The sequence below is a fragment of the Marmota flaviventris genome, chromosome 17 (assembly GCF_047511675.1).
Source record: "Marmota flaviventris isolate mMarFla1 chromosome 17, mMarFla1.hap1, whole genome shotgun sequence".
Taxonomy (NCBI): Eukaryota; Metazoa; Chordata; class Mammalia; order Rodentia; family Sciuridae; genus Marmota; species Marmota flaviventris.
The window spans coordinates 36,952,577-36,975,508 of NC_092514.1; the positions used below are offsets into that span (position 1 = coordinate 36,952,577).

Sequence of the window (22,932 nt, forward strand, 5' to 3'; positions counted from 1 at the left end):
CTAAATAATAATAACAATTGAGAACTTACTATATTCTAAGCACTGTTTTAAATATTTTTAGAGTCATGCACTGCATAAGGATGTTTTGACCGATGGTAGAATACACATAAAATGATGGTTCCTTAAGATTACAGCGGAGCTGAAAAGTTCTGGTCATCTAGTATTTTACCATATCTTTTCTATGATTAGGTACACAAATATTTACCATTGCATTATGACTGCCTACAATATGAAGTACGGTAACATACTGTACAAATCTGTAGCCTGGGATACACATAGGTTACTCATAAAGCCTAGGTGTGTAGTAAGTCACATCATCTGGGTTTGTGTAAGTATGCTCCATGATGTTTGTACCATGAGGAAATACTCTAATGATGTATTTTCCAGAATGTGTCCTTGTCATTCATGGATGGAATCTTTCCCAATTCTCATAACAACCTATGAAGTTGGTGTTATTTTAATCTTAACAAATATGTCCCTTCTCCAAGCCAGTGCAGCTCAGTGCTGGGCAAGAATGCCCCAGTTTCTGTTACAGCTTCCAGGAAGGAGAAGAGCAGAGCATACTGCAGGACTTATACTTTCAGACCAAAACATATTAACAATGCAGAATAGTATGGTACTGTCATAAAGACAAGATGTCTATGTTAAAAGAACAGAACAGAGAGCCCCCAAATAAACCCATAAGTCTACAGTCAAATGATTGTTGACAAAAGTGTCAGGACTATCCAATGGGGAAAAGACAAATGGTGCTGGGAAAACAGGATGTTTATATGCAAAAGAATCATGTTGGACTTTTATCTTTCACCATACACAAAAACTAAGTAAAATGGATTAAAGACCTAAATATAAGACTTATAAATATAAAACTCCTAGAAGTAAACTTGGAAAGGCCTTAGAACTCCGGCATTGGCAATGATTTCTCAGACATAACCCTCAAAGCAGAGGCAAGAATGGACAAGGATTGGAACAAACTAAAAAACTTATGCACAGCAGAGGAAATCATCCAGAGAGTGAAAAGGCCCCTATGGAATGAGTAATTTTTCTTTCTTTTTTTGGTGTGAGGCTTTTCACACATGCTAAGTATGTGCTCTACCATTGTGGCACATCCCCAGTCCAGAAATTGGAGAAAATATTTGCAAACCATACATCTGATAAGGGGTTAATAGCCAAAATATATAGAAGAACCCCAACTGGGGCTGGGGTTGTGGCTCAGCGGTAGAGCGCTCGCCTAGCACAGGCGGGACCTGGGTTCGATCCTCAGCACCACATAAAAATAAAGGCATTGTGTTGTGTTCATCTACAACTTAAATGTTAAAAAGAGTTACCAAAAAAAAAAAAAAAGATCCCTCAGTATTTTTTTTTTCAAAGAGAGAGAGAGGAGAGAGAGAGAGAATTTCAACATTTATTTTTCAGTTTTCGGCAGACACAACACCTTTGTTTGTATGTGGTGCTGAGGATCGAACCCAAGCCGCACGCATGCCAGGTGAGCGCGCTACTGCTTGAGCCACATCTCCAGCCAAGATCCCTCAGTATTATATCAGATCTTTATCATGGCTGATATAAAAAAAATTTACAAAATCTAGAGCTGGCTTGATGCAGCCTCCTGAGTAACTGAGATTATAGGTATACACCACCACACATGGCATTTTTTTTTTGCCACAATTAAAAGATGAGAGATATTTTATTTTTAATATTCTGGGAAATTATTTTGAGATGAAATCTAGAACAAAAATCATCTCAAAAAAGTCTAGTATTTGAAGATATGTTCCAGAATTTAGCAATTATCAATAAGTTGAGAAAAGGGCACATAATCCACAAGAAAAATAGGGAAATTACAGAATCAGACAATTCACCAACATGAAAACCTATATGGCCAATAAATTCCAACCTCATTAGAACTTAGGGAAGATAAAAAAATACAGTGAGAGATCATTTCCCATTTATAAGACAGACAAAACTTTATGACACAGGACCACACTAAATTCTAAAAGAAACAAACATAAAGAAACAGGATCTCCCATATACCACGACTGGAATATAAACCAAGATGGCTGCTGGGGAAAGCCACCTGACAATACCTCATCAAGCAGAAAGGACTGATGATGCACACACACAATGACACAGTAATTTCATTTCTGTGTATTTTATCTAGAAAAATTCTAACAGGAATACAAGGAGACTTGTACAAGGATATTCACTACAGCACTGGAGTGTTGTTTATAATAGTATAACCCCAAATGTCCCAAAACCCATCAGTAAGGAAATGGAAAAAATATATACAGCAAGTTAAAAAAAAATAAATTAGCTCAGTTTGGTCTTAATCTCAAAACATAACTTTGGGAAGAGAAGCTACAGAATGATACTGTAATACTGTCTTAGTCTGTCTTGTATTGCTAAACAGAATACCAAGTCTGGGTAATTTATAAAGACAAGAAATTTATTTGCCACAGTTCCCAAGGCCAAAAGTACAACACCCAAGTACCAGCATCTGATGGCAAGAGCTTGGTACATCCCATAGCAGAAAGCGGTAGGGCAAAAGAGCACAAAAAGAGAGAGTGGGACAAAATTGCTCTATCAAAACCCACTCCTGAGGAGCTGTGGCTGTGGCTCAGTGGTAGCGCACTTGCCTGGCATGAGTGAGGCACTGGGTTCAATTCTCAGCACCACATACAAATAAATAAATAAAATAAAGGTCTATCACAAACTAAAAAATATATTTAAAAAAAAAAAAAAAACCCACTCCTGGGGATGTGGTTCAAGCGGTAACGCGCTTGCCCGGCATGCCTGCATCCCGGGTTCGATCCTCAGTACCACATACAAACAAAGATATTGTGTCCGCCGAAAACTAAAAAATAAATATTCTCTCTCTCTCTCTTTAAAAAAAAAAAAAAAAACCACTCCTGTAGCTGAGCTTGGTGGGACACACCTAGAATCCCAGTGGCTCAGGAGGCTGAGGCAGGAGGATCAAGAGTTCAAAGGCAGCCTCAGCAAAAGTGAGACAATAAGCAACTCATGAGACCCTGCCTCTAAATAAAATATAAAATAGGACTGGGGATGTGGCTCAGTGGTCGAGTGCCCCTGAGTTCAATCCCTGGTTCCTCCTCCCCCCCCCACTCTTGTGACATGAATCCACTAGTGCAGACAGAGCCCTCATGAGCTAATTGCCCCTACAAGGTCCCACCTCTCAACGTTCCCCTTGTACTGGGGATTATGTTTATTTTTTTATTTTTATTTAAAAAAATTAGTTGTAAATGCAAACAATATCTTTCTTTTATTTATTTTATTTTAGTGTGGTCCTCACATGTGCTAGGCAAGCGCTTCACCACTGAGCTACAACCCCAGCTCTGGGGATTAGGTTTCTAACACCTGAAATTTGGGAGACACATTCAAAGCATAGCAAATACTGTTTAAATAATAATAATTTTTAAAAACCCCAAATCCTAAATGATTTTAAGAAATATCGCAGTAATGGAGTACAGCCCTTTGAACAGAATAAGCAACCATGAGATTATACTGATATAAATGCATACAGAAGAAAAAACTCTCACAGTGTAAAGTAATGTAGAAGAAATAATAGAATCGGAAAAACCACTAACAATTACCAAAGTAATAACCAATTCAAGAAAGAATCAGTAACAGACAGTAGTCCTGTACCTGTAATCCCAGCAATTTGGGAGGTTGAGGCAGAAGGATCACAAGTTGAAGTCCAGCTGAGCAACTTAGTGAAACCCTGTCTCAAAATAAAAAGGCTGGGGAGCCTGGGACCATGGTGCACACTGTAATCCCAGTGGCTTGCGAGGCTGAGGCAGGACGATTGTGAGTTCAAAGCCAGGCTCAGCAATTTAGCGAGGCCCGAAGCAATTTAGCAAAATCCTGTCTGCGGATATAGCTCAGCTTTTGGATTCCATTCCTACTACCACAAATAAGTAACTAATAGTAAAATACAACACTTATGGCAACTTTGAAAAAAAAAAAATATATATATATATATATATATATATATATTTGATCCCAGGGATTGAACCCAGTGGCACATCACACATCCCCAGCCCATTTTATATTTTCTACTTTGAGACAGGGTCTCCTTAGGTTGCTTAAGGCCTCACTAAACTGCTGAGGATTGCCTTGAAATCATGATCCTCTTACCTCAACCTCCTGAGCCTCTGGGATTATAAGCATGTGCCACCATGCTCAACACTGAAAAATTATATATATTTTAAGAGATCTATTCTTTTGAGAAAACAGGAAAATGATCAGTGATAATATTTATTAATATCATTAACATTATTAATGTCATTAACATTATTATAGTAAATCAATAAACTCTAGATTATGATTTCCAACCTATTTTAATGAACCTGTGTCAATTTCATTTAAAATATTCCCAGAATTAAAAACTTGGGACTTATTAACTTAATAGCACCAGTAACATGTCAAACTAACATCAAATGGTTCCTGATATGATGCTGAGAAGAATGTGACATCATTTCTATAATACTTCTGCCAAAGATCCATGACTGGGTTTAATCCTTAGGAAATACTCCCCAAGTTGGAGAACACTGTATAAAATAACTAGCTTACACTCTTCAGAGAGTCAAAACAAAAATAGAAAAACTATTCCAGATTAAAAGAGACTATCAAGACATGATACATGATGCAAGACTTTTTCTATAAAGAATGTTAACTGAAACAACTAAATCTGTAGGGTCTAAAGATTAGATAATAGTATTATAACTATTAATTTTCTGATTATGATAATCTTTGGTTTTATTCTAAAATAAACATTAAGATATTTAAACCCAGAGCCTTGTGCGTGCTAAGCAAGCACTCTACCAATTAGGGGACATCCCCAGCAGTATTGAGTGACATCCCTAGCCCTTTCTATATTATTTTGAGAGGGTCTGGTTAAGTTGCCCAGGTTGGCTTCAAAATCTGCAATCCTCCTTCCACAGCCTCTAGAGTACCTGGGTGTGCACCACTGTGCCCAGCTAGGACCTAAATTTTATCCCTAATTTGTTATTTCTCTAAAAAATAAATACTCATGAATCCTGGATAAATAATAGTGTATATTTGTTATAGTATTGTATAATGAAGAATTTGGCTGGTTTATGTCCTGGTTCCTGGGAAGAATTTTCCTTGAGACAGGAGTGTGTTTGCTATTCATGGTGGACCTCTCACACTGGACAGCTTACGTTAATAAAGTGACTCAAGGTGGGTCTCTGGATAGTTTACTGCTAACAAGATGACTTCGGATGGAAACTGCCACAAAGACCAACCTTTGAACCACATGATATCAACTCAACCTGTGGGGAGGGGAGGGAATGTGAACTGCAAACTATGATTCTGTCAACTTACATAACAAAATCCTGACACAAATTTCAGATACCAGAGCTAGAGGCAGTGGCACAGGCCTGTAATTCCAACCATCTAGAAAGCTGAGGCAGGAGTATCACAAGTTCAAGGCCAGTCCTCAGCAACTCAGTGAGCCCTAAGCAACTTAGCAAGACTCTGGTCTAAAAATAAAAAATAAAAAGGGCTAAGGACATGGCTCAATGGTAGAGTGCCCCCCGAGTTCAATCCCCAGTGCCAGAAGAATAAAAATAAAATAAAAAGGGCTGAGGACATGACTCAATGGTAGAGTACCCCTGGGTTCAATGCAGGAGGTAAAACCTTCAATAAGGTTTGGGGGTGTAGCTCAGTGGTAGAGTGCTTGCCCAGTACATGTGAGGCCCTGATTTCAATTCCTAGCACCACATACAAAAATAACCTGACAAATAATTAATTTAAAAAATCAATTTATGTAAAAGTTTGTTGGAATTCATCTATTTCATAGAGTAGGATAGAAGTTCTAGATAATAATCTTTCTCAAAGGTAAAATGGTTTAAAAAGAACAAGGTCCAAAAAGGGAGAAATTTCAAAGGCATCAAAACAGCTAGCTAAGGCTGGGGTTGTGGCTCAGTCGTAGAGCACTTGCCTAGCATGTGTAAGGCTCTAGGTTCGAGTCTTAGCACCACATATAAATAAATAAAATAAAAGTACAATGACAATTAAAAAAAACCAGCTAGCTAATTTACTCCTATTAATCTGCACTTTGGCTAATTTTAGATTTAAATAGCAAGGTATCATTAATATCCAGTCTCAAGCTTCCTTCTTCCTAGAGTGAACACCTAGAACAAAGATTTTAAAAATTTAGCTATATGGCTAATAAACTTGTGAAAAATGATTAACTTCATAGTAAATTTAAGAAATAACAAAATGAGAATTTTATTTTGTCTATCAGTTACAGATTGAGGAAAAAATATCAATACTTAATGCTGCTAAACGAATCAGTGACATTAGGACAATCACATACTGCAGGAATGTGACAAGTAAGTCTGACAATCCCAAGGAAGAGGTATTAAATGATATGTCAACAAATATATCCTTGTTAAACTGGGGGAAAAAAAAAAAAAACTTGTTAAGAAAAAGGAAGAGAGAAGGATGCCTTGTCAATTCATGGCAAAGGATTTTTTTTTTTAATTTTTTATTTTTAGTTGTCAATGGACTTTATTTATTTATATGTGGTGCTAAGAATCGAACCCAGTGCCTCACACATGCTAGGCAAGTGCTCTACCACTGAGACACAACCCCAGTCTGTGGCAAAGGATTTTTGATACAGAAATACATTCCTTGCTACACTAACTATAAAATAGGATTTATTGTCTCTTAAAATATTGACCAAGAACTTTGAATGACAATGATGTGTCAATGTAGGTTTCTCAGTTGTGACAGATGTACTACTCTTGTGGGAAATACTGTTAATAGAGGAAGCTATGCATATATGGGGGCAGAGGGCACTTCATGAGAATTCTCTGTACCTTTCTCTTAGTTGTTGTGAACCTAAAAATACTCTAAAAAAATAAAATATATTTTATAAACAGAAATGGATAATTTCAAGGATTATCCATATCTATTATAGAAATTGAAAATCTTCCAACAGATAAACTCTAGGATGACAAATTCATTGGTAAATTCTGGTAAACATGTAAGGATGAAATAATACCAATTCTATACAAATACTTTCAGAAAGCAAAAGAGGAAATACTTCCTAAATTTCTTTGAGGTTGGCCATTACTTTGGTAATAAAACTAGTTTACAAAGGCATAAGAAAAAACACAAATACACCTCTTGTGAAGACCCAAAAATCCTCAATAAAATATTAAAAACCAAATCAGATATATATTTAAAAGATAATGCATGATAAATGGGGCTTCTCTTGAGAATGAGAATTTAAAGCTTAAGGATACAACAGTTGAAAATCTAACACTGTATGAAGGAAAAAACAATCTTTTCTTATATGCTCATCCTCAGTACAGCACAGAACACTTCCCTGACCATGTGTGGGCTGTTCTGTTTCCCCCACCCCATAGCAAGCAATTCTCCAACTCCCTGGACACCAGCTGGATATTCTATAATTCAACTCAATTCTGACACTCCACCTAGAGACAGCATCAGATCCCACAAGGCTGCCCCCATTTCAGGTACCAATCATAAATCTGAGCTTCACATGCTTCCGACTAACTTGGTATAAACTAGGAGTTCCCATGACCTCCTCCTCCTCTATATTTTGATAGAATGGTCCTAGAACTCAGAGAAACAATGTTCACCAGTTTATAAAGAACAGAGATGAGCAGACAAAGAGATACATAGGGTAAGGGATGAAGGAGGGCACAGAGATGGCACACTCCCTCTAGGTACAATGCCCTTCCAGCAGTTCATTGTGTACAGCAATCTGAAAGCTCATCAAACCTTGTGACTCAACAGTTTCTACAGAGTTTACCCTCCAGCACTGCCTACCCCATGCCCTTTCCTGGATGTTGGTAGGTGGGGCTGAAAAAATCCCAACCCTCTCATTATTTGCTCCTTCTTGTAACTAACTCTACCTCGAGGAACCTCATTTTACAGAGAAGCATCTGCGTGGTTTGTGTACGCTGATATTTGTCTCTCTCAGAGACTTGTTCTCATAGATTGACAAAGCAAAAAAAATCCTTGGCCTCTGATTTTTTTTTTTTTTAGTTGTAGATGGATACAATACCTTTATTTTATTTATTTATTTTTATGTGGTACTGAGGATCAAACCCAGCACCTCACACGTGCTAGACAAGTGCTCTACTACTGAGCCACAATCCCAGCCCTGGCCTCTGAATTTTTAAGAATGATTTTTTTTTAATATTTATTTTTTTTAGTTGTAGGTGAACACAATATCTTAACTTCATTTTTATGTGGTACTGAGGATGGAACCCAGGGCCTCACGTGTGCTAGGCAAGCACTCTACCACTGAGCCACAACCCCAGGCCTTAAGAATGATTTTTAAGCCAGGTGGGGAGGTGCTTGTCTATAATCCCAGCAATTTGGAAGGCTGAAGCAGGAGGACCCCAATTTTGAGGCCAGCCTCGGTAAAACCCTGTCTCAAAATAAATAATAAAGGGCTGGGGTTGGGGCTCAGTGGTAGGTGGACGCAATACCTTTATTTTATTTATTTATTTAAAAATAAATTTATTTAAAAATAAATAAATAAAATAAAGGTATTGCGTCCATCTATAACTTTTTAAAAAAAACCCAACACTTTAAAAATAAATAAATAAAAACTAAATCTGGGTATATAGCTCAGTGGTAAAGTGACCTTTGGTTCAATTCCCAGTACCAAAGGCGGGGGAGGGGTAGGTGGTGGAGAGACTTATGAGGTATTATTTCTTTGTTTTTTTTTTGGTGGTGCTGGGGATTGAACCCAGGGCCTTGCACATGCGAGGCAAATACTCTACCAACTGAGCTATATCTCCAGCCCTCATGTTGAGGTTTTTGGTTTTTTTTTTTTTTTTAATATTTATTTTTAAGTTTTAGGTGGACACAATATCTTTATTTTACATTTATGCGGTGCTGAGGATCCCCAGTGCCTCATGTATGCTAGGCGAGCGCTCTACCATGGAGCCACAACCCCAACCCCTCATGTTGAGTTTTTACACACATTTTTATACACATATTAGTTAATCTTCATAATACTTTATGAATACAGATGAGAAAACTGACACAGAAATAAAGAACCCTCCCCAAAGTAACACTGCCTATGAATGACAAATAAATTCAGGATATTTTTAATTTAAAGCTCATACATGTTCTGTGTACTTTGATATGTTACTTAAGTTATGACAGATGTTTTATCATTTTAAAAAAATATGTTTTAGACAGGATCTAGCTATGCTGCTCAGGCTGGTCTCAAATTCATAGTCTCAAGCAATCTTCTTGTCCCAGCCTCCCAAGTAGCTGGGACTACAGATGGACGCCACTGTGCCCAGATTATGACAGATATATTCATATCCACTTGCCTGAATGTTAATGTCTGCCCACAAATATAGGTTGGAGCGCTGGAGTAGAGAACACCTGAGGATTCAGAATCATTCCGGAGTGCTATATTTCTTCGACTGCTCAGACTGTATCCCTCAAAGCCAGTTGTCCACTCTTTTTAAAAGCAAAGATATTGAAAATTATTAGACTCCTATTCAAGGATAACTTCAATACAGACACATTAAAAATGACTACTTATAGAGGTCATGGCCAAATTTACTAAGATAAAGGGTTTCAGTTATGGGGTATCATGGTACTCTTACAAATTACAGAAAGATTTTAGTACATTCCTACACAATTTTGGTACAGCATCAATTAAGTGTTATCTCCTAGCTAATAAAAATCACGTTTTAAATCTGGTGTGATAGCACACTCCTGCAATCCCAGCAACTTGGAACACTGAGGCAGAAGAATTGCAAGCTCCAAGCCAGCCTCAGCAACTTAGCAGGACCCTGTCTCAAACTAAAAAATAAAAAGGACTGGGGATGTAGTACTGGGTTCAATCCCCAGTACAAAAAAAAAAAAATCATGGTTAAAGTCTAACTGTTCGAGTTTATTCCAACCTGACTAATTAATAGGGCTTGGGAGTGTAGCTCAATGGTAGAGTGCACGGTTAGCATAAGCAAGGCCCTGGGTTCAATGCCCAGCACCACATTAAAGAAAGAACACTGCCAGGCATAGTAGCACCTGCCTATAATCCCAGCTACTTGGGAGGCAGAGGCAGGAGGAGTGCAATCATCAAGGCCAGCCTGGACAATTTAGCAAGACCCTATGTCAAAACAAAATGAAAAGGGCTGGGGTATAACTCAGTGGTTGAGCACTTGCCTAGTATGGGTGAGGCCCTGGGTTCAATCCCCAGTACTAGGGGAAAAAGAAGAAGAAGAAGAAGAAGAAAAAAAACTACCTAATTAATAAATGAGTAGATGGCTAGGTGTGTGGCACATGCCTGTGGTTCCAGCTACTCAGGCAGATGAGGCAGGATGACTGGTAAAGCCCAGGAGTTCAAGGCCAGTCTGGGCAATATAGTAAACCCTGTCTTTTATCAAAAAAAGAAAAAAAAAAAAAAAAGGAGAAAAAAGAATATGTCTTTAGAAATAGTAATAGAGAAGAGAGACCAATTTCAAATCTTAAGACTTAAGAAATTGCCTCTGCCCAGATATTTATTGAAGGTTTGAAAAACTTTGTGTCCTATGCAATATATTCAATCTTTGATTTTAGGTGATGCTAAGAATATGTCTAGCATTATTTTTGAAATCCCTCGATAAGAACTGATAAAAACAATATTTATATGAAGGAACTATAATTTGAGTACAAGATGTTTCATGTTCTTCTCATCATTTCAGGATTTATCTTTAGAAAAAAGGTTGTCAGATGTGATGGACATCATTATCCAAAGTACATGTATGAAGACATGAATTGGTATGAACATACTTTATATACAGAGATATGAAAAGTTATGTACTATATGTGTAATAAGAATTGTGATGCATTCTGCTGTCATGTATTTCAAAAATAAAAGCATTAAAAAAAAAAAAAAAAAAAGAAAAGAAAAAAGGTTGTCAGTAGGTAGCCCTTAGCACAGAATGTAACTGTTTCTATATGCAGTTAAGCCTTAGGGGTGAGACGGTATCGCATACCATGAGGCACCAATGTAGAATGACCTATTTGGGGGACGCTCCACGGGCTCCACTCCTGTCGGCCGTCTCCTCGGGCGCAGACTCTGAACTGATAATCAACATTGGGGTCTATGTGCAATACTATGAATTCAGTTTCAGAACCTACATAAACATCTTCAAAATGATTTGAAGAGCATTTACGGAACTGAAGCCTGTAATCTTGGGCTGTGAAGTCGTCATCCACCTAAAAAGAAAGGTTTTATGTTAGGTAAAAACCAGGAAATGAATGGGGACATTCTGGATCAAGCATACAGACCCATAGGTTGGATATGGGCTATTCTAGGGAAGACCACAGGAAATATGTCATCACTAGTTCCTTTCTTTTCTTTATTGACTGAAGTGTTTATCATACTTACCAGACTGATATTTTTAAAAATCTGATTCCTTGAAGAAATAGCATGTTTTTCTAAATAATAATGCCTTAGTAAAACATTCAGAATTCAGGAATAATTCTGAAAGATCTATACATCACTCATATAATAAAGAATTAATACTTACAATGTATAATCCTAAAAATAAATAGGAGACAAGACACTCAATAGAAAAAAATAGGCAAAAGATATAAGTAAGTTAGATTAAAAAATACAAATCGCCAAGAGCCAGGCATGGTGGCACATGTCTATAATCCCAACAGCTCGAGAGGCAGAGGCAGGAGGATTGCAGGTTTCGAAGCTGGCTTCAGCAACTTAGCAGGGCTGTAAGTAATCTACTGAGAACTTGTCTCTAAATAAAAAATGAAAAGTGCTGGGGCAGCTGGGGCTGTAGCTCAGTGACAGAGTGCTTGCCAAGCACATGTGAGGCACTGGGTTCAATCCTTAGCACCACATAAAAATAATAAAGGCATGCTGTCCATCTACAACTACAAAAAAAAAAAAAAATTTTTTTTTTAAGTACTGGGGATGTGGTTCAGTGGTTAAGCGCTCTTGGTTCAATTCCAATGTTCCCCCCAACCAAAAAAAAAAAGAAATATAAATCGCAATTCAGGCATAGTGGCTCATGCCTATAGTCCCAGCAGCTCTGAAGCTAAGGTAGAAAGATTGCAAGTTCAAGGACAGCCTCAGCAATTTAGCAAGTCCTTAATCTTTAATCAACTTAACAAGACCCTGTCTCAAAATGAAAAGTAAAAGGGCTAGGGAAGTAGCTTAATGATAAAGTGCCCCTGGACTCAATCCCCGATACCAAAAAAAAAGAGAGAGAGAGAGAGAAGAAAAGAAGACGAAGAAGTAAATGTAAATAGCCAAAAGAAAAGAAAAATATTCAAACCAATTCATAATATGGAAATGTAATGTAAAAACCATAATTAATACCATTTTGGCAAAAATAAAAAATCTGACAATACCAAGTACTGGTGAAGATGTTGAAGAACACTTTCTCATACAATGATGGAAGGCTAAACTCATGCAATCATTTTTTAAAAAGACCGGTACTACCTAACAGCATATAAATCCAATACTTTTAAGGTCTCATCATTTTACAGCTAGGTACACACCAGAAAAAAACCTTATGCCTTTGTGTAAGGAAACATGAATAAGAATGCTTATAGCAAAAAAACAGAAACTGGAAATAACCCTACATAGAGTGACCAGCAAAATAATAAAAATTAAATAAGATTCCTCAGGGTTTCTTTGTTTTGTTGGTGATGGTGGTGGTGGTAGAGAATATGAGCAATAATAGAATTCTTTTGTACCAACAAAAGCATCTCTACTTCTTTCTTTCATACTAAGACTCTTAAAAAAAGGAAAAAAAAAAAAGGTTGGGGTTGTGGCTCAGCAGTAGAGCACTTGCCTAGCATATGTGAGGCACTGGGTTCTATCCTTAACACCATATAAAACTAACTAAATAAAATAAAGGTATTGTGTCCATCTACAGCTAAAAAACTTTTTAAAAACATCCATTTAAGGGGCTGGGATTGTGGCTCAGCAGTAGAGCACTTGCCTAGTGTGCGCGGGGCCCTGGGTTCGATCCTCAGCACCACATAAAAATAAATGAATGGAATAAAGGTATTGTGTCCAATTACAACTAAACAAATAAATATAAAAAAAAAAAATCCATTTAAGAAAATACCTTCCAGAAGCTAAGCATTCCCCTCTGAATGATGTATTTCTTCACAGTTAACATATTATATACTATAGCTAATTTTGATGTTGTTTGTATTTAAAATATGATTAAATCAAACACACAACATGACTTAATATGCAAAATTCTGGGCAATGCTGAGAGTTTAAGGAACACACCTATAATCTCAGCAACTAGGGAGGCTAAGGCAGGAGAACTGAAAGTTCAAAACCAGCTTAGGCAATGTAGTGAGGCCCTAGGTAACTTGGAGAACCTGTCTCAAAAATAAATAAAATAAAAAGGGCTGGGGACAGGCCTTAGTGGTTAATCATTCAATCCCCAGTACCAAAAAAATCTTATTTCGGGGGCTGGGGTTATGGCTCAGGGGTAGAGCGCTCGCCTAGCATGAGCAAGGCCCTGGGTTCGATCCTCAGCACCATATAAAAATAAAATAAAGATATTGTTTCCAACTATAATTAAATATATGTATGTGTATATATATATATATATATATATATATATATATATATATATATATACACATACATATATATATATATTATTTAAAAAAAAAAAAGAAAAAGAAGTATTATCTCTTCAAAAAAAATCTTCTTTTTTTCTTTTCTTGTTTTTTTTTTTTTTTTTGGGGGGGGGTACGTGGGATTGAACTCAGGCACTTAACCACTGAGCCACATCCCCAGCCCTATTTTGTATTTTTTATTTAGAGACAAGGTTTCACTGAGTTGCTTAGCACCTTCCTTTTGCTGAGGCTGACTTTGAACTCTAGATCCTCTTGCCTTCAGCCTCCCGAGCTACTGGGTGGAGTGCACCACAGAGCCCAATGAGAAATCCTATTTCAAAGGTTATTAGTTCAATGCTGAACAAAAAAATTAAGATAGTCAAATTCACTGTCATCTTCTGGCTTTTCTATTTTTTTTTTTTTTTTTAAAGAGAGAGTGAGAGAGATAGAGGTAGAGAGAGAGAGAATTTTTTTTTTTTTTAATATTTATTTTTTAGTATTTGGCGGACACAACATCTTTGTTTGTATGTGGTGCTGAGGATCGAACCCGGGCCGCACGCATGCCAGGCGAGCGCGCTACCGCTTGAGCCACATCCCAGCCCCAATGGCTTTTCTAATAAATAGAAAAGGAAGAAATTCTCAATTCACTGAGAGTTAAGTCCGCAGAAATGTATGTTAAGAAACAATGTTGGGGGCTGGGGTTGTGGCTCAGTGGTACAACGTTTGCCTAGCAGGTGTGAGACACTGGGTTTGATCCTCAGCACCACATTAAAAAAAAAAAAGAGGGCTGAGGTTGTGGTTCAGAAGTAGAGCTATTAAAAAGAGAATAAAAATAAAGGTATCATGTCCATATACAACTAAAAAATATTTAAAAAAAAGAAAGAAACAATATTGGCTGGCACGGTGGCACACACCTGTAATCCCAGCAGCTCAGGAGGCTGAGGCAGGAGGATCAGAGTTCAAAGCCAGCTTCAGCAACTTAGTGAGGCCCTAAACAACTCAGCAAGATCCTGCCTCTAAATAAAATGTAAACAAAAGGGCTGGAGATGTGGCTTGGTGGTTAAGACCCCTGGGTTCTGGGCTGGGGATGTGGCTCAAGCAGTAGCGCGCTTGCCTGGCATGCGTCCAGCCTGGGTTCGATCCTCAGCACCACATACAAACAAAGATGTTGTGTCCGTCGAAAACTAAAAAAATAAATATTAAAAAAATTCTCTCTCTCTCTTTCTCTCCCACTCTCTCTTAAAAAAAACAAAACAAACAAACAAACAACAAAAAAAAACACCCGAGTTCAATCCCTGCTATCAAAAAACAAATACAAAACAAAACAAAAAACCCCACAATGTTGGCAGCAGCATGAATCAGACATAACCTTCCCTTGTTGATATAAGAACATACCATCATGTGCATCCACAAGAATGGAATCCTAATTAGAATAAGTTATACTCCATGTATATATAATATGTCAAAATATACTATACTGTCATATATATCTAAAAAGAACAAACAAAACACAATGTTGGAATAGATTTTTCAAAGTATCTTCAAGGGGCTGGTAATGGAGCCCAAGGGCAGAGCATTTGCCTAGCATGCATAAAGCCCTGGGTTCCATCCCTAATAACACACATAGACATACACAAAAGTACCTTCAAAACTATTTATTTCAAACTGTAGAATCACCCTCTTTTATGTTCACAGTGACTTCATCTTAATTGTAAAGCAAAAGGGACTTTTGTTTGGAAAGATAAGAAAATATTTAAAGGTAGTTTAATGAAAGAACTTTAGTGTCCCCAATCTTAAACCTATAATGTTGAGGCCACTTCTATTTCCTGAATTACATACCTTACACCATCGTACTATGATGCCTCCAGGTTTCTCTATTAGTTCTTCTATCTGCACTGGTGGGCGAGATGCTACTGTTCCATGCTTAAAAATGTGATCTTTCACTATGTTAAGAATTGAATCATCCAACTGAGCAGATAAACAAGGCACATCAACCAGTAAAGGCACTTCTGGTAAGCTGAGGAAACAAAGCTCATGTGTTTATGAGGCTTTTAACTTAAATTAAAACTAGAATAAAGTTAAAGATATAAAGAATATTTTAGATTAGCAACATTCTAGAAGGGTCCTGAAGTCCTCAGTAAATAATTCTTGTGACAGTGGGGGAAGGCCTTTCGTCTTCATAAAGATTACATAACAGGGCTGGGATGTAGCTCAGAGGCAAAGCATCTGGTTGCATTCATAAAGCCCTGAGTTCAACACCTCCCCCCCCCCCCAAAAAAAAAGATTACATAACAATTGTCTTCTCAAATAAACAGGGGCAAAAACTGGTAGGATCACAACTGTCAATTTTATACCAAAAGATCTGCTTTACTAAATAAAATATGTTTCAATTTCAATGATATATTCAGAATCCTGTCCCCCAGAGTTCATGCTAATTTTCTCTGAATTATTCCAACTTTAGTGTATATGCTGCCTAAAGCAAACACAACAATTCTCTTCTCCACTGAAATTGAAAAAAAAAATCTATAGTATTATGATGCCAAAGATTTATAATCACGACTATTTGATGCTAATACTACTGATAATGAGTAATGACACTTTGAAAACTATATTCTCTATCCCCCTTAATCAGGGGGCAAAAGAAGACATAGTTTAAATGTTTAAAAGTCAGTCTAGCTAGGCACAGTGGTGCACACCTGTAATCCTAGCTGCTTGGGAGACTGAGGCAGGAGGATCGTGAGTTCAAAGCCAGCCTCAGCAAAAACAAGGTGCTAAGCAACTCCATGAGACCTGTCTCTGAATAAAATACAAAATAGGGCTGGGGATGTGGCTCAGTGGTTGAGTGCCCCTGAGTTCAATCCCTGGTACCTCCCCCACCCCCAAAATTAGTAAATCCAGCTGAGCATAGTACCATACATCTGTAATCCCAGCTACTAGAGAAGTTAAGACAGGAGGATGGCAAGTTCAAAGCCAGTCTGGCCAAATTTAGTGAGAACGTGTCTCAAATTTTTAAAAATGAAAAATGTCTGAAGTGGTAGTTCCAGTTGTAGAAAACTTGCTTGGCATGTTTAAGGCCTTTAAAATAATCCTCAATGCCACAAAAAGAAAAAAAAAAAAGTCAAAAAGTCAAAAACTCTTTTACCTGTCCAACTGAATGTGTGAGGCCTTTTTGGTAAAGCTCCAAAGTTTCTCATTCTGTTCTTCTATGCCACCAAGAATGGCGATCTCACCTACAATCAAGAGAAAGAACTATTACAGTGAAAAATGGTCACACAACTAGTATAATCTACACAACCAGTATCTACCTGGGTTTCCAGTTTTCTTGCAAAAAACTCCTAAGTGACACCATAGTCAAATTCCTAATATGTAAAAGTAGAAACTATTTAAGAAGTGCTTTATTAGTAAGCTCAAGAAGGGAAAATGGCAACATTTTGGCAGAGCTTAGTGATTCTGCTCTAAAAAAGCAAAATTGGTTTGACAATCAATTTTACACAAAGCAGCAGGCTCAGGAACTTCTATCCACCTCTCCTAGAGAATCTTAGCAGATCAGAAATCACACAACAGAACAACAAAAAAGAAATGCTATGGGGCTGGGGTTATAGCTCAGTGGAAGAGTGCTTGCCTAGCATGTGTGAGGCACTGGGTTCAATCCTCAGCACCACGTTTAAATAAATAAAATAAAGGTCCATCAACAATGAAAAAATATTAAAAATAAAGAAAAAGAAAAAGCTATGTAGAGGGTAAGAAAATTATGGTTCCACAGCTGAAGGACACTGCCAGAATGTTTTTCCATTTGAAAGTACCCTGGAATTACTTGAGTTCTTTGAGACCATCTGACCTCCTTGACCAAAAGAAAAACAGAGATATTGCATACTGCCTCAAAATCCTCAAAATTCCATAAATAAGTGTTTATCCCTTGGGAGAAAGAGTCAAGAAAGAGTCTGAAGTGAAAAATATTTTTTTAATATTTATATTTTAGTTGTAGTTGGACAAAATACCTTTTTTTTTTATTTTTATGTGGTGCTGAGGACTGAACCCAGGGTCTCTCAAGTGCTAGGAAATCACTGTACCACTGAGCCACAACCCCAGCCCATGAAAAATATTTCTGCAGAATTAAAAAAAAAAAAAAATTCAAGTGTCAAATGCTACAACAAACATGTTATGTGCCTCAAAGGACTTTTTCTAAAATGAAAACATTTCTTAGTTTTCAGGGCAATGGGTGCACAACCCTGACCTGTGCTGACCTGTTTCTGGGTTTGTTTCCAAATGCAAAGCCTCTGGGCAAAGACAGCCTGTGTTCCTGCTGAAAAGAATTTTCTCAAAGGCACTGTTAAGGTCAGTGAAAAATAAACACTTCCCATTGAAGAAAAGAGAAAACTATTATTAGCATGTAAAGATAACAGTAGTGCCACATTCTAAGTGGGACAAAAGCGATTAACTTTTAGTTCCAAGCTTATGAGCTATCTAGACTTTTTATCTTATGCCACTCATAGCGCTCACTCTGTGAAAGAGTTTAGTTTCCTTCAGAGGCTTCTTTATCCCAACTGTCCTTTAAATGCTGGCATCCCTTAATGTTCTACCCTCTGTCACTTATTTTTCTCATGATATGATGATTTTACTTATTCCCACATATTCAGATTTGATCTGTATGCAATCAACACCACATTGACATCTGCAGCATGATCTCTCTCCTAAGCATTATACCCACATTTTCATGTTAAGTACCTCAAATTCACTTCAAACCAAATGCCTAGGGGCTGGGGTTGTGGCTCACTGGTAGAGTGCTCGCCTAGCATGTGCAAGGCCCTGGGTTCGATCCTGAGCACCACATAAAAATAAAGGTATTGTGTACAACTAAAAAAAAAAAAAAAAAAAATGCCTAAATACTCACTAAGACCCTCCCCTCACCCTTTAGCACCACCACTCACCCAATCATCCAAAACTAGGTTGGCTTTCCCCTTTTCCTCTCTATCTATATCTCGGTAATCACCAAAAATCAATAGCTGCTGATTGATAATCTCAGTTCTACCTCAAAACCAAACCAAAACAAAAACCTCTTTAAAAGCAGCCCTGTCTCATCTTCACTTGACAATCTTTCCATTTTTCTCTGGACAACTGTAACTTTCTAATCAGTCTTTTCTACCTCCAGTCTCACCACCTATCATCGAATCTCCAGACTGTAGACAGTGTTATTTAAAAAAGTACTTCAATAAATCCTTGAATATGCCGTTCACTCCACTCCACACATTACTTCCACTTGGAATCATGGTTACCCTCTGTTTTTCCTTGTCTACTTGATGACTTTCTTCCAGCCTCTGTGCAACTCCTCCTGCAAAAATCTACCCTCTACTTTTCCAGAGAGACTGAAGCATTCCTCCTCCATGTTCCAGTGAGTTCTTCCATCTCTCTAGGCATGTATATCTCTCCCACTGGGCTGTGAACCCCAAAGAACATTTAATGTACCTGACAAAGAGCTGGGCAGGGTGGCACACACCTGTAATCCATCTGAGTCAGGAAGCTGAGGCAGAAGTCTCACAAGTTAAAGGCTAAGCTTCAGCAACTTAGTGAGACCTTCTCTCAAAATAAAAATTAAAAAAGAACTGGGGCTGAAGGTTCAATCTCCAGGTTTTTTTTAAAAAAGAAAAGAAAGGAAACACTTGACAAAGACCTATGTTGAAGGCAGGGAAGTCAACATGAAGGAAAGAAGACAAGAGGACAAGATCTGGGCATGGGGCTGGGGATGTGGCTCAAGCGGCAGCACGCTCGACTTGGCATGCGTGGGGCCCGGGTTCGATTCTCAGCACCACATACGAACGGAGATGTTGTGTCCGCCGAAAACTAAAAAATAAATATTAAAAAAAAAAAAAAAAGATCTGGGCATGACTTAAAAATACTGGCTGAAGACAGAAATATAACAACTCAATTTCATGAGTCAACATCAATCATATTTAAACTTAAATTAACCCTTTTAATTTAGATTTAAATTCTATGATCCTTGAAAAATATTTGAACAGATTCAAAATAACCTTAAAATTGTGTTAAAAATGAAACAGATATTATTACCATAGAACTATTTGAGACAAATCATTCACTCCTTCTTGTTTCAAATACCTCAATTACATGTACCCTGGAATGCCCACAGTATATCTTTAATCCTATATTATAAGCTGTCAAGGTAGAAACATCCCAAGCACCACACAGATGACAAGAAGCCTTCCGGTATCCTATGAAATCAGCCAAACATCAATCTCAATGAACCATATTTAATAGGCTTCCTGGACTCTTTTTTTTTTTTTTTTTTTTTTTTTTTAAAGAGAGAGTGAGAGAGAGGTAGAGAGAGAGAGAATTTCAACATTTATTTTTTAGTATTTGGCGGACACAACATCTTTGTTTGTATGTGGTGCTGAGGATCGAACCCGGGCCGCACGCATGCCAGGCCAGCGCGCTACCGCTTGAGCCACATTCCCAGCCCCGCTTCCTGGACTCTCACCTTCTCGAACTAAGTCCTCTGCAGTGTTAACTCCATGTTCGATGAGCTTTTGGCAGTCATCTAGTGGTTTAATGGTCTCCTGTTCAATGGTGTCTACCTCTTGCAAAAGGGTCACCAATCGTTCATCGAGTAGCTTCCCAAGAGTTCCTTTTAAATCATTAAAATGCTGTTTGAGGACATCCCTTGTCTGTGATGCACTGTCTTTGATCTGAAAAAGAAACAACTTAAAAATTCAAAATCTGAATTTCTAGAAAAAGTTTAATTATATAAAGTTACCATATAACTATCATCTTCTATTCTTTAAAATTTTTTGTTAAAAATATATATGCTTAAGGTAGAAAGTGTAATGTTCTAATATACATAATGTAGTCAACTAATATTACAATTAAGCTAATTAATATATCCATATTGTCACATGGTTACCTTTTTGTATGTGGTGAGAACACTTAAGGTATCTCTTAGCAATTTTCAAATGTATAATACAGTATCATTAACTATAATCCCCATCCTGTACATTAGATCTGTAGAAACTATCATATATAATTGAAATTTTGTACCCTTTGACCAATATCTTACTATCCCTTTCTACCCCATCCCTGGTAACCATTCTATTTTAGGCATTTGGGTTTTTTGGTTACCGCATATAAATGAAATCATGTAGTATTTTTTTTTAAACATATCTGGCTTATTTCACTCGACAACATTTTCTTCTTTTAAAAGGCTGAATAATATTCTATCATACACTCATACACACACACACACACACACACACACACACTTTCCATTATTCCTAAACTAAACATAATTCATTTTTGCAAACTTGCAGAATTGCATAAAATTGAGTCACATCAGAAAGAATTCAATTTCTTGGTTCCATTATTCACAAACTATGTCAATTTGGTTAAGTTAATTAAGTACTCCATGCCTCAAATTTCTTATTTGTCAAATGAATATAATAACAATAACTTCATGGAGTTGCTATGAAGATTAAAATAATCTATGTATTGCATTTCATAAAATAACTAGCACATTATGGTTCTCAATAAATAAATGTTAGGAATTATTATTTACCCAATGTAGTTTTGGGGAACAGCACACTTCAGTACAAAAATTAATTATTAGGAGATTAAAATTCAACTTAATAGAAGCAACAAAACAGTATGTTAGGAAGTCATAACATACACACACAAATCACCTCATGAATAAAATGTACTTGCTATGCTAAAAGAAAACTAAGATTTATAGTCCACAGGACTATAAATTATAGTCCAAAGTAGCCTAATTGGGACAATGACTTAATCCTTCTTGAGTTATGAGAGGTTTATAGACTCTCTTCCCAGAAAAAATGAATAATCTATGTCCTAAAAAAATGAATAATCTATAACCTAAAAAAATATTCAATTTAAGTTTACAAATTCTTGGGGCTGGGGATGTGGCTCAAGCAGTAGCGCGCTCGCCTGGCATGCGTGCGGCCCGGGTTCGATCCTCAGCACCACATACAAACAAAGATGTTGTGACCGCCGAGAACTGAAAAATAAATATTAAAAAATTCTCTCTCTCTCTCTCTCTCTAAAAAAAAAAAAAAAGTTTACAAATTCTTCAGACCCAAATCATGGCTTGCCAGAGTAGTAATTATAAAACTTTCTTTGCATGTAGGCTGCTTCTTATAATTCAAATTGCCGGGTTCTATCTCAAACCAGAAGCTTAGAGGAAGAGCTACAGGAGTGTATAGATGGAGTTCTCATTTTTCACAAGCATACCTGAGATTCTGCTGGCCACACTTTAAGAAACACTGCCCTAAGTCCACAATGCTGAGATTTAGAACCCCAGTTTGAGAAGATATGACAGAAAATTTGTTACATCTCATGCATATTTTGAAAACAAACAGGTTGGCCAGGCATGGTGCACACACCAATAATCCAGGCTATTCAGGAGGTAGGAGGATTGCAAGTTCAAAGCCAGCCTCATACTTTAGTGAGGCTCTAAGCAACTTAGCAAGACCCTGTCTCAAAATGAAAAATAAAGGGGCTGGGGTTGTGGCTCAGTAGTAGAGCACTTGCCTCGCAAGTGTGAGGCACTAGTTTGATCCTAGCACCACATAAAAACAAATAAAGGCATTGAGTCTATACACAATTTTTAAAAAATGAAAAATAAAAGGGCTGACGATGAGGCTCAGTGGTTAAGTGCCCCTGGGGTCAATCCTCAGTATTTAAAAAAAAAAAAAAAAAAAGGCTGGGAGTATATCTCAGTGGTAATGCACCCCTTGGTTTAACCCCTAGTACTGAAACAAACAAAACCGTTTTTATTTTTAATTTTTTTATTTGTTCTAATTAGTTACACATGAAGCAGAATGCATTTCGTTTCACTGTACACAAATGGAGCACAACTTTTCATTTCTCTGTTTGTACACAATGTAGAGTCGCATCATTTGTGCAATCATACATGTACCTAGGGTAATTATGTCCTTCTCATACTATCATCTTTACTACCCCCATGCCCTCTCCCATCCCTCCCCTTTGCCCAATTCAAAGTTCCTCTATTCTTCACATGCCCCCTCCCCCAATATGGATCAGCATCCACTTATCAGAGAGAACATTTGGCCTTTGGTTTGGGGATATTGGCTTACTTCGCTTAGCATGATATTCTCTAACTCCATCCATTTACCTGCAAATGTCATAATTTTATACTCTTTTAATGCTGAGTAATATTCCATTGTGTGTGTGCATGAGTATATCACAGTTTCTTTATCCATTCATCTATTGAAGGGCATCTGGGTTGGTTCCACAATTTAGCTATTGTGAATTGGGCTG

The 22,932-nt window shown here is 37.3% G+C and overlaps 1 protein-coding gene and 1 non-coding gene across 2 annotated transcripts in view; both read right to left on the reverse strand.

The window, feature by feature from the left end:
* Positions 1-22,932, reverse strand: part of Crlf3 (cytokine receptor like factor 3) — a 41,172-nt gene that overhangs the window by 4,065 nt on the left and 14,175 nt on the right. Inside the window, exons 2-6 of the mRNA XM_027924189.2 lie at positions 20,123-20,330; positions 16,775-16,862; positions 15,472-15,649; positions 11,019-11,241; positions 9,363-9,495 (exon numbers count right to left, since the gene is read on the reverse strand). Of these exons, the coding sequence (XP_027779990.1) occupies positions 9,363-9,495; positions 11,019-11,241; positions 15,472-15,649; positions 16,775-16,862; positions 20,123-20,330 (830 nt within the window). The remainder of the gene's footprint in view (positions 1-9,362; positions 9,496-11,018; positions 11,242-15,471; positions 15,650-16,774; positions 16,863-20,122; positions 20,331-22,932) is intronic.
* LOC114083069 (U6 spliceosomal RNA) lies at positions 16,009-16,114 on the reverse strand. Its single transcript, XR_003581090.1, has one exon. It is a non-coding gene; the product is annotated as a U6 spliceosomal RNA (small nuclear RNA).